The sequence below is a fragment of the Delphinapterus leucas genome, chromosome 14 (assembly GCF_059928025.1).
Source record: "Delphinapterus leucas isolate spDelLeu-1000000601 "Yukka" chromosome 14, BTC_Dleu_Yukka2, whole genome shotgun sequence".
Taxonomy (NCBI): domain Eukaryota; kingdom Metazoa; phylum Chordata; class Mammalia; order Artiodactyla; family Monodontidae; genus Delphinapterus; species Delphinapterus leucas.
The window spans coordinates 1,009,079-1,021,289 of record NC_143142.1 but is presented as its reverse complement, the minus strand read 5'-3'; the positions used below and the strand labels follow the sequence as shown (position 1 = coordinate 1,021,289).

At 48.8% G+C, this 12,211-nt stretch overlaps 1 protein-coding gene across 9 annotated transcripts in view; it reads left to right on the top strand.

Moving 5' to 3' along the window:
• The window catches only part of EP400 (E1A binding protein p400), a 112,808-nt gene that overhangs the window by 44,407 nt on the left and 56,190 nt on the right, over nt 1–12,211 (top strand). For all 9 annotated transcript variants that reach the window (XM_022598058.3, XM_022598063.3, XM_089894318.1 and 6 more), the window contains 6 exons: nt 40–97; nt 949–1,038; nt 5,224–5,331; nt 6,268–6,458; nt 6,700–6,877; nt 11,525–11,661. In XM_022598058.3, the coding sequence (XP_022453766.2) occupies nt 40–97; nt 949–1,038; nt 5,224–5,331; nt 6,268–6,458; nt 6,700–6,877; nt 11,525–11,661 (762 nt within the window). The remainder of the gene's footprint in view (nt 1–39; nt 98–948; nt 1,039–5,223; nt 5,332–6,267; nt 6,459–6,699; nt 6,878–11,524; nt 11,662–12,211) is intronic.

The following is a 12,211-nucleotide window of genomic DNA, read 5'->3' as shown; positions in this document are numbered from 1 at the left end:
TCCAGATGTCACGCTTACGATTTGTGTTCTGTGTCACAGGATTCGGGGATACCTGGAAGAAAAAGAAAAGCAAGTACATCTTTAACCGATGAAGAAGGTCTGTCCCCCTGGTGCTTTGGCTGTCTGCAGGGCTCTCTGAACGCGCAGCGGGAGAGCTCACTCTCCAGGTGCTGCCAGGGCGTCGAGGACCGCCTGGACCGCGGGAGTCCGGTGGCTCAGTGGCTTATGCTCTTGGGGGCCGGGGGCCTTGGTGGATGATGGGGTTTTGCAGTGGAGAGACAAGGAGTTGGATTGTGGAGGAGGGAAGGTGTCGGACCGTGTGCGTGCGTGCGCACGCGTATGCCTTTTGTCTGTAGGGAGGAGAGGCGGTGCGTGTTGGGGGCAGGAGTCAGCGGGAGGGAAGGCGTGCCGTGGTGAGGGCTCAGCTCAGATGGAGAGGTGGCCCGAGGGCGGGTGGGGCTCTGCCGTGGGTGCTGGTGGACTCTTAGCCACCAGGAGCCGGCTGTGGGGTTGCAGGGCTGGAGCTGCCGGACAGGAGCTGAGCTCGGGGAATCCTCAGCTGGGCAGGGGCTGGGGCCTCTGAAATGGGCGATGATGAATTCATAGTGACACCGAACAACGTGCTTGTGGGTCTTTCTGTAGTGGGCTCTGCAGGTGGACAGGAAGTTCCACATCGCTCCCTGTTTTGGCCTGAGTAGGTCTGTCATGTGATGAAAACCAGCCTCTGTTTCACACTGTGAAATGGAAGAGAAAGTATAAAGTATGGTCCCTTGTTTTTTGCTTACTTAATGAACTATCACTTCCAGATTTAACCTGAGAAATTAGGACTTAGTTTTCACTTCTCTAATGGCTGTGCATGACAGTTTTGGAGCCTTGTAGCGTTTCATGAGTAATTGCGAGGAAGATGCCGTGGGGTCTCTCCCTGACATTTGATGGTGGCCATTCCAGTGGAAGACGAGGAGGAGACGATTGCAGAGGAAGAGGCGCTGGAGGGGGCTGCGGACCACCAGGCGGAGCTGTTGGAGTTAGCCAGAGAAGGTGGGCTCCGAGCGGCTCCCTGTGATGCTCTATTAAACATTTATTGAAACACACACGTAAGGTATGAAAACCGCAATAGGTTGCATGCGGTGTAAGCGGCCACGCCACCCAGTGTAGGAGAGAGCGCCATTCTGCCTCTGCCCTTGTCCCAGCGGGTGACTGCGGCCTGGATCTTGGCGTTTATCATTCCTTCCACTCAGTTTCCCCCTCCCCCTGCGTGAATCCTGAACGTACCGCTTTGTTTGGGTCTTAGAACTTGGTATAAACGGAATCACTCTGGAGGCTCACCCACTGGCCTTTCTCAGTTCCGTTTCCGAGTTTTGTCCTCGTGGAGGTGTGTTGCTACAGAATCAGTGCCCACGGCTGAAAGGTGGTCTGTGTGTGCGTGTGTCACGGGTTAGCGGTTGTGCTGTTGGTGGGCAGTTCGGTGGTTTCCCTGCGTTCGTCCTCATAGGCGGCGCTGCCTGCAGCACTCTCGTGTGTCCTGCGCACACACGCTCGAGCGTCTGTGCTCAGAGCAGGGGGGCCGGCTTGCGGGGCGTGCACACACGAGGCGGCGCCCCGCCGCGGTTGGAGTGCTGGGCCGGGCCCTGCGTCCCAGGAGCGCCTGGTGGTATCTGCCTGTGGTGGGGGAGCGTGACCCACGGGGCGCAGCGTCTTCTCACAGCTGTCCTCGCCCACTTGGTTTTGGGTTTTCTTTTCTGTGCTGACTCTGGGTGTTCTTCCTGTGTTCTGGACACGTTGCCGTGTCGGTGGCGTGTGTCCCAGTAGCCTTTTTCCAGCCCGGGGTGGGTCTGCCTTCCCTTTACGGTGCCTTTTGAGGAACAGGTGTTCTTAATTTTAGTGTAGTTGCGTTTGTCCGCGTTGTTTAAAAGAAGCTTTTCTAACCTCAGGATCAAAAGGATGTCTTTGTGCCTTGTCTAAAAATTTTTGTTTTACGCTCGTATCGATGTTTGTAATCCACCAAGAATCACTTTTGTCTCTAGTGTGAAATAAGAGTGCAGTTTCTTTTTTTTTCCCCAAATGGTTAACTGACTCTCCCCGTGCCATTTGAAAAGGCCATCGTTCCTCAGTGATGCTCAGTGCCGGCTCACGTGTTAGTCACGTTTTCCTGATACGCACGGCTCTTTCTGGGACCTTCATTGTTTTACTGGTCAGTTTGCACCAATGCCACACTCCCTTGATTACTCTAGCCTTATAATAATTCTTGAGGCGTAGCTAGGTCAGTCCTTCTGCCTTATTCTTTTTTAGGAGAGCTTTGACTAATTTGGGTCTATTTCAGATACAGCTCAGTATCAGTTTATCAAGTTTCAGAGAAAAACTGCTTGGGGATTTTGATTCAAATGTGGTTGAATTAGTGGGTGTTTGGTGAGAATTGCATCTCTATGAAGAGCTTTTCCAACCTATGATCAAAGTAGCCTCTCCGTTTACTTAGATCTCCTTTAGTAGCTTCCGCTAACATTTTATGGTTGCATATTTTTATTAGATTTATTTCTAGGTGCATTATATTTTTTGAAGTTGTAATCAGTGTTTTTTTTTTTTAAGATTACGTTTTAATTTGTTGCTGGTCTGTAGAAATGCAGTTGATTTTTATTTACTGATCTTAAATCCAGCAGCTGTGCTAAATTCTCACATTACTTGTGTGTATACAACCTCTTCATCTCTGAAGAATAACAGTTTTTTCTTCATAATCCTGGTCCTTCTATTACCGTTCCTTGCAATAAAGTGTAGAAATAGAGGTGCTGATGGTGGGCACCTTTGGCTTGTTCTTTTTTTTTTTGGATGCACCACACAGCTTGTGGGATCTTTAGTTCCCTGACCAGGGATTGCACCCGGGCCCTCAGCAGTGAAAGCATGTGGAGTCCTAACTACTGGACCGCCAGGGGATTTCCCGGCCTTCGGCTTGTTCTTAAAGATTTGAGAGGGACATTTTCACCTGGAAAGGCAGTAGCTTGTGGTGGTTGGTCACGACTGCTTGGTTCAAATCCAGTGTTCTGTTTTATCTCTTCTCTTAGCCTTTGAGCTACACCTTGTCTTGCATTCTTGTTGCAGGCCTTTCTGATTCTTGTGTACATCCCTGACTTGGTAGAGTCTGTCTGTGTTAACTTGGAGCTCCTCTACCCCTTCCTGTAGGGCAGGAATTGGGAGCAGCCCGGCCGGGTGCTTCTGGCTCGGGTCTCACGGAGATGCGGCCGTCAGCAGGCCCAGCCTCCGGTCCACCCCAGCTGGCCCCCTAGCTGGCCGGGTGGATGGTTGTTGGCAGGCGAGCCCAGTCCCCCCACACAGGGACTTCTCCGGGTGGCTGTTCGAGCGTCCTCAGGACAGGGTGGCACGGTGGCTGGTGTCCCACAGCAGGCGATCACCCTGGTTATCCCTGGCCACTCAGGGGAACTGACCAGGCTGTGACCCCAGGGAGCCGTGTCACCGGGGCACGTCTTCGTCCATTCACTGGGGTGCCTCTTCCTGGTCGGGCCTCCTCTCGTGCCCCTCATGAACCTTTCAGCACTTCCTTTATGTAGATGTTGTGAACTTTTTAAAACCTAAATTCTAAGTATTTAAATACTTTCTATCTAAAGAAGCATAGAAATACTTTCTGTCTAAATAGAATCTTCTTTCCCATTTTATCTTCAAACTAGTTTATATGTGTGAAGGCTGTTGATTCCTGTGAGTTGTTTGTTCCAAGACACCTTACGAATTATCTTATTCTTGAGGTAGTTTTTCAGTTGTTTCTGCTGTTTTTCTTTTTTTCCTACTTTGATAACCATTATATGATGTATATGTACATTTCCCTACATCTTGTTATGAAAACATGCAAACAGAAAAGTTGAAGAACCTTATTTCGAACGCCCATACACCCGCCACCTCCCTTGCACAATTGGTCTTCGCTTTATCACGTATCTACCTATCAGCCCCATATGACGAATAGTTTAAATCATGAGCAAGTGAAGTCACTGGATTATGAGTCTTAAACGAAGAGAGCCCTCAATACTGTTCTTCTGGGGTACTTCTCTGTGGCGTTTGTTACTTTGACCACAGATTTTATTGACATACGGTGTACGTGCAGAAAGGCTTATGTATCACAGGTACACAGCTCACAGTGTTCGTTGTCTTGTTATATATAACACCCAGTGGAACTGTGTTTGAATACAAACCTGGGTCCAAGTTTCCGATTACTCCCCTGGACAGGCCCATGGAGTGGGAAATAGTGACGTCAGAGGGCATGAAATTTAAAGCTCTTCAGCTTTTCATACTGGTTTCCAGAAAAGTTAAGCCTGTTTATACCATCACCTGCAGTGTTGAGACTGTTTGATTCATTATGTTCATCCAGCATTACGGTTTTAAGGTGGTTGCCATGCAGTGGGGGATACATTGCGCACTGGTTTCTGGAGGTGCTCAGTTAAAGAGATACTTTATGAGCCCTGTAGAGTATTTTGTGTGTGAGACAGCTCCATATCCCTCTCCCATTGGGCTTTCGTGTGGTGGGCTGTTTGATCAATTAGGGTGAGCTCTTTATACAAAAAGTCTATAGCAATATTTTATCATCTTTTTTGAACATTTTTTGTTTTATTTTTGACTTTTACTTGATGTTTTGTATTTTTATGTATCATCTCCACTGATTATTTCTATCAGTAGTAGTTTTATATTTTCGTTTATTAATCTGTAGATTTTACTGTACATTTATTAAGATTATTTCAGGAATATTTGTTCCTTTATGAATAAAAGTTGAGTTTCTTCATTTCAAAGATTCTCATCTTTATAAAGAAAAGGTCGTATATCTTGTATCAGTAACGGGCAATCATTATTAGTTTTTGGAAAAAAATAAATATGCTTTTAGAAAATACATACATTTCCCAAGGAATTAATTTAAAGCTAGGAAAAGGAATATACGTTTGACCCCTGAACAGCACGGGTGTGAACTGCACAGGTCCACTTACTTACACGTGGATTTTTTCCAATAGTAAACACTACAGTGGTACACGATCCACGGTTGGTCGGGTGTGGAGGAAGCTCGTACAAGGAGAGCAGACTAAGTTACACTCGGGTTTTCCACTGCAGGGTCGGCAACGCTAACCCCTGAGTTGTTCAAGGTCAACTGTATATGAAAGGGCCCTTCTCCTGACTGTGTTTTCTTCCCTGCTGACACTATTGGTGTAAAATAATCTTTCTTCCTACAATCCTTTCCAGCTGAATTGCCCTTAATTGATTTGATGAAGTTGTATGAAGGTGCCTTTCTGCCGAATTTCCAGTGGCCCCAACCTAAACCTGACAGTGAAGAGACAAGTGAAGACGAAGGTCTGTTTTAACATCTTTGAAGAATTCAGCTTTGAAAACAAAAGCCAAAGTACTTAACAGAGGAAGGGTGCTTAAAACAGAGTTTCAGAATTACCTTCACTTCTTTCAGTCTGATAAAAAGTTGAAAATATATTTAATATGAAAGTTTATATTAATAGTTTCATTAAATTCTGTGCTTTTTATTTTTATTGGTTAACTTGGCATAATTATCAGAGTACTTGATCAAGTTGTGGACAATGTAGAAATACTCTTCTCCAGATTTATACACATTTTACGGGCCTAGGTTTTATCATTTATCCAGGCTGTGCTGTGTTTGTTTAATTTAACACACCCAGTTTAAGGACTTTACTTGACTTTTATTGGAGTTCCAAGGAGGTACACAGACTACGCCCGGAAGAGTCCACGTGTTGTTTTCATCCCCCCTGTTCTGGTCCATAGACGTGGCTGCCTGCGGGGGGCAGCAAGGGAGGGGCCCAGAAGATTCTGCGGGGAGGCCAGGGCTTGCCGGACCCCACGCTGCAGCAGGACTCCAGGGGGGGCTGGTGGCCCCCTTGCTTGCCCAAACTAGGATGCTTCTGATCCTTCCATTCTTGGTGGTGGAGGGCAGTCACTGAACCCTTAGATGGCTGTAAATCTCTGGGTGATACTAGCTCCTGATGCTGCACAGACATTTTCCAACTTCACCCAAGGGCCTTCCAGAGCGGTCCTACAAACTCCATAAGAGTTCGTACCTGTCTATCTGGATACATTGTTAACTATCTAAAGTGGATTAAAAACAAAAATTTGCTGCTCAATTCTGTCTTTGAAGTGTTTGGGTTCTAGCAACTCCTTTTCTTTTTTCTCTTCTCTCTCTCTTTTTTTTGTCATGTTACGTGGCCTCATAATACTATCACAGCCTCTCAAACCTCACAAGTCCCGTTTTTCCATTGATCACAGACGTGGAAGACTGCTCCGGTGACCGGGAGAGCCGGAAGGGTGTGGTTCTCATCGACTCGCTGTTCATCATGGACCAGTTTAAAGCCACAGAGAGAGTGGTTGTCGGGAAGCCTCACACAAAGGACATCGCGGAAGTGACCGCTGTGGCCGAAGCCATCCTGCCCAAGGGCAGTGCTCGGATCAGCACCGCGGTGAGCCGCTGTGCCCTGTGTGAGGGATGGTGTCTCTGTTAAGGGGAAAAGCTACCTCCTTCCAAATGAGCTCTTTATCCCAACGGCAGAAGTTGTCAGGAAAAACAATTAAGGATCTTTCTTTTCCTGTTATCTGTAAATCATCTTCGTGGCTTTCCAGTAGGCTTATCATATGACTGATCTGACAACAGTTGTAATGGTTGTTCTGAGATGTGCCTGTTGGGCCCGTCTGCCCCTGCAGGTGAAGTTGAACGCTCCGGCTCTTCTGTACGGCGCCCTCAGAGACTACCAGAAGATTGGCCTGGACTGGCTGGCCAAGCTCTACCGGAAGAACCTCAATGGCGTATTGGCAGATGAAGCTGGGCTTGGTAAAACAGTGCAGATCATTGCTTTTTTTGCCCACCTAGCCTGCAACGAAGGTAAGAGCTTGTTGTTTTTTGAACAGTTCGTATTTGCTGAAACTGAACCGTAGGCAGTGCATCTGGTGTGAGGGTGGGGAGAGGCCTTTATTCTCTGCTCCTTTGTTCCGTGCTCTGGTCCAGACTCAGAGAACTGGGCTCAGAGGCACTCATCACTGGAACAAACAAAGCACTCGTTCACAATAAACACTAGATCGAGTAACTCACCGTTTTTCAAAGTCTAACGTAACATAAGACCCAGCAGGCTGTGTGACTGGGGCTTTGTGACTTCCAGGCCGCAGGGCCTCTGCGCTACTTCACGTCGGCATGAGTCCTCGTGGCCGGGCTCTCCCCTCAGGCTCCCATGGGCCGGCGGGTGCGCGTCCCCCGTGGCGTGATTGGTCGCCCTGCCGAGGCCCATCGGCGTCTTCCCTGTGCTGTGGCGCAGGCCCTCCTGTCTCTCTGCTGGATCCCGCCACCCCTGGAGCCTTGTGAGGGCTCGGCGTCTGTGCAGCAGCAGAGGGACGGGGTGCCCGCACTCCACAGCAGGCCGTGCCCTGGCCCCGGACGTCTGCCTCCTCACCCCTCGGCTCTTCCAGCTTGCACGGACGCTCAGCCTTCGGCCCCCGTTCACTGCCCTCCGCTTGGCTGTGGGCCTGGCGCCCGCCTGCTCCCCGCCTGTGCTGTGGGGCTGTGGACGAGCCTGTGTGCGTGTCTCTAACACGGGACAGGGGCTTATAGGCTTCCCCTCGCAAGGGAAGTGTCCCGTAGCACCGGGGGTAGGGGAGCAGGAACCTCACGTTCCAGCACTTAGCCAGCTCCTGAGGAAGCACACGCCATCACCTTCATCTCCGTGTCACAGCTTCAGTAGCAGGGAGGGGCCCCTCGAGTTTAGGGGGAGTTGGCACCCTGAGTAGGCTGGATGGAGATTCCTTCAGCCCTGGGATCGTTTCGTCCTCCCTGGCCCCTCTAAATTCTTTCACAGTTACCTTAGCGTCTTTAGTAAATAACTCTTCTTTGCCCTTGGTTTTGAAAGCTTACTTGATCTTACCTTTAGTACAAATGGATCAACTTTGAGGCCTTATTTCCTTGTGCTAATATGTTTGTTTTTGACCCAGTACCACAAAGTGTCCAGTGTAGTACTTTAAAATGAGTTTTTATATATATAGTTATCTCAAGATAGAAGAGCTACCTTGTCTTACTAGTTTATTGTTTAGTTGAAAAAAGTGTTCATTATTGTATTTATAACAGTAAGAACTTGGAAGCATTGTACACTTTCAAAAGTAGGGGATTTTATTTCATCGGTTGAACAAACAAATGGATCAGTTATTCGTTCCATAGGTGCTTACCCAGCACCTACCTGGTCCCAGGCACTGTTGTAGGCACCGGGGGTGCAGCTGTGAGCAGAACAAAGCCCCCCCCACCCCACCTGTGAGGCTCACAGCAGGCACAGCGAATAAGGATTCCACACATGGGAAGCAGCACGTTGCCATTGTGTATGGTGTGCTTGGCACAGCCCGTGAGCAGAGGCCTGAGAAAGCCGTGGCCACCAGGATCGAGGGGCTTGGGAACATGGGGTGGTGGGTGCAGAGGCTGAAGGGGTTGCCGGTGTGTCCACGGGACAGTGCTGAGGCTGGTGCGGAGGCCAGAGGGTGCAGAGCCAGGAAGGCCGCCGGCCGGCCAGGTGAGGGCCTTGCAGGCTGCGCAGGGTCTGGCTCTTCCTGGTTAGAGGTCTGTGTTAGTGCGGGTGTCGGAGGGGTCACTGGACCTCCTTGGTGCTGGGAACAGACTCAGAGGGCCAGCTGTTGGGAAGCTTGCCGCCCTGGGGGAGAGGCAGGGGCCTGGCAGGTCCTGGGGGACCTGAAGGGAGGGCGGGCAGGCGTGTGCCGCCCGCTCCGCTTCCGCACAGGACAGGCCGAGTGGGGCCTGCCTGGGACCTGGCTCCCCTGCCTGCCCCCGCCCCCTGGGGCCCAGTGTCCTTGGCCTCCTCCTCACTGTGGGACCGTAAAGTTGGAGTTCACCGGTTCCTCAAGAGCAGAGGGCTCACTCCAAGAGACTCTGAGCGAGGGGGTTCTGGTAAGTTCACAGTTGGAATCCCTCACAAACTCACCACTTTTTTCTTTCTAAAGTAAAACAACCAACAGTCTGTAGCTGTCCACCTGCTTCCATCCCCAGTGGTGACCCCTCGGGGCAGTCTGCTGTGTGTCCTGCCTTGCTTCACCCAGGTGTCAACAGACGTGCTCACAAACACATATATAGACACTTGTCCCTCCTCTCCAGAAATGGAACAATGTGCTAAATGCTAGTGAAAAAAAAACAAACTTGTTTTTCACTGGAGGGGAAAGGCACTTGGGCTTGATTTACATTTCCCTACTCACGAGGTCATGCCCTTCAGAGAGTTTATCGTCTGCTTGTATTTTTCCCTTTGTGAAATTTCTTTTTTCTTTTTTTTTTGGCTGCACTGCGCAGCTTGTGGGATCTTGGTTCCCTGACCAGGGATCGAAACCAGGCCCTCCGCAGTGGAGGCACGGAGTCCTGACCACTGGACCGCCAGGGAAGTCCCATCCTTTGTAGAATTTCTTTTCACTTCCTTATTCGTTTTCCTCTTAGTTGGTTTTATTTTAGTTGAAGTATAGTTGATTTATATTATTGTGTTAGTTCCAGGTGCACAGCAAAGTGATTCAGTGTTATATATATATATTTTCAGGCTATTTTCCATTATAGGTTATTACAAGATATTGAATATAGTTCCCTGTGCTATAGTAAATCCTTACTGCTTGTCGATTTTTTTTTTCTTAAATTTATTTTTGGTTGCATTGGGTCTTCATTGCTGCATGCGGGCTTTTCTCTAGTTGCGGTGAGCGGGGGCCACTCATCGCCGCGGTGCGCAGGCCTCTCATTGCGGTGGCCTCTCGTTGCAGAGCGCGGGCTCCAGGCATGCAGGCTTCAGTAGTTGTGGCTCGCGGGCTCTAGAGCACAGACCCGGCAGCCGTGGCGCATGGGCTTAGTTTCTCTGCGGCATGTAGGATCCTCCCAGACCAGGGCTCGAACCCACGTCCCCTGCATTGGCAGGCAGACTCTCAACCACTGTGCCACCAGGGAAGCCCTGCTTATCGATTTTATGTATAGTAGTTTGTATCTGTTAATCCCATACTCCTAATTTCCCTTTGGTATCCATAAGTTGTTATTTTTTTGTCTGTCTGTGAATCTTTTTTGTTTTGTAAATGGGTTCAGTTGTATTATTTTTTAGATTCCACATATAAGTGTTAACGTAATATCTGTCTTTCTCTGACTTACTTCACTCAGTATGATAATCTCTGGGTCCACCCATGTTGCTGCAAATGGCATTATTTCATTCTTTTTTATGGCTGAGTAGTATTCGTGTGTGTGTGTGTGTGTGTGTGTGTGTGTGTGTGTGTACCACGTCTTCTCTATCCGTTCCTCTGTTGATGGACATTCAGGTTGCTTCCACGTCGTGGCTATTGTGCATAGTGCTGCTGTGGCCACTGGGTGCATGGATCTTTTCTAATTAGAGTTTTCTCTGGATATATGCCCATGGGCGGGATTGCTGGATGACATGGCAACTCTAATTTTAGCTTTTGAGGAATCTCCATACTGTTCTCCATAGTGGCTGCACCAACTTACATTCCCACCAACAGTGCAGGAGGGCTCCCTTCTCTTCACACCCTCTGCAGCGTTTACTGCTTGTAGACTTTTTGACGGTGGCCATTCTGACCGGTATGAGGTGATATCTCACTGTAGTTTTGATCTGCATTTCTCTGATAATTAGCAATGTTGAGCATCTTTTCATGTGCCTCTTAGCCATCTGTGTCTTTTTTGGAGCAGTGTCTGTTTAGGTCTTCTGCCCAATTTTTGATTGAGGTGTTTGTTTTTTCAATATTGAGTTTTATGAGCTGTTTGTATATTTTGGATGTTAAACCCTTGTCAACTGTATTGTTTGCAAATATTTTCTCCCATTTTGGGTGGTTCTTTTTAAGGATCAGTAGTAATAACACTTTGCTTATGAGCTGTAATGGCTATAGATGTGTGTGTTACAGATATTTTTTCCAAGCCTGCCATTTCTGACTTTTAACTTGGTTTATGTTTATTTGTAGCACAGAAGTTGAAATTTATGTGTGTATTGCCCAGAAATTTAAGAAACGCTTACTTTTCCAAAGAATGCAGTGAAACCGTGTGCTTTGGGCTGGGTTGGGATGGGTTTGGGTGTGTTCTGACTGGCGGCTGGGGACCGTGACGAGCGTGAGTGTTGGACCAGCGCCCGTAGCATGGGGCTGCCAGCGGGCCGCGCTGGCCGCGGGGCTCGAGGCTGAGGATCTTCCTTTCTGAGCATTGTTCGCTGTAGACGGGAGTCCTTCCCCTGCTTACGTTAAGGGGTCATGTTTGAATCTGCTCTCATTTTACTGGCTGCTCGCTCATTCGGTTCCTCTCTGTTGAGTGCGTCCTGCCTTGGCCGTGGGAGCAGGGCAGCGGCCCGTCCTGATGGTGGCGGCTGCGCTGTAGGGCGGGCAGGGACACCCCCGCGTCCCAGTGATGTCTGCTGTAGTCGCGCCCTGGCCTCAGCACACCTGCTGACCGGGCACAGCGCCGGGGACCTGCCCCGGACAGATGGTTTTTGTTACAGAGGGCATTTGTATGTCTCCTGTGTAGGCAACTGGGGCCCTCATCTTGTCGTTGTGAGGGGCTGTAACATCCTCAAGTGGGAGCTCGAACTGAAGCGCTGGTGTCCGGGGCTCAAAACGCTCTTGTATGTTGGCAGCCATAGAGAACTCAAGGCAAAGAGACAGGTATGTTAGTTTAAACTTGAAATAGAACTAAACAGAAAACATCTTACTTTCTGTAGAAGACACATTTCAGAGTGTCTACACACGCTTGTTAGTGTAATTGCTGTCAGCCCCTCGTTTATGAGATACGAGGCCTTCTAGTTGTCTGGGCTTAGAGCCCCCTTGAAGCATAGACTACACTCAGGAACCGGCCATGCCATGCAGGGCTTGTGTTCACCTCCCAGGAAGTGAGGGAACTTCCCCCAGAGCCCGGATGGTCTCTGGAGGTGCTGTCATCCTTTTAAACTGTAGACCTGTTGGTTATCACAGGCAGAAATAAGAAATTGTGATGCATCCTGAGTTCGGAATTACAGATCGTAAAATAATTCCCATGGATGTGTTTATTAGGAATATTTGTGACAAACAGATGAGCTTCCGAAATAAATTTGGACTCTTATTTTTCTATTTTCTGCCCAGTAGTTTCTAGTACTAGATTCTAAGTAAAAGTATGTTTACAGGTCACAGTTTTTCATCGGAGAGAAAATTTTGGCTTATGGTTAGACTCTACTGTGTT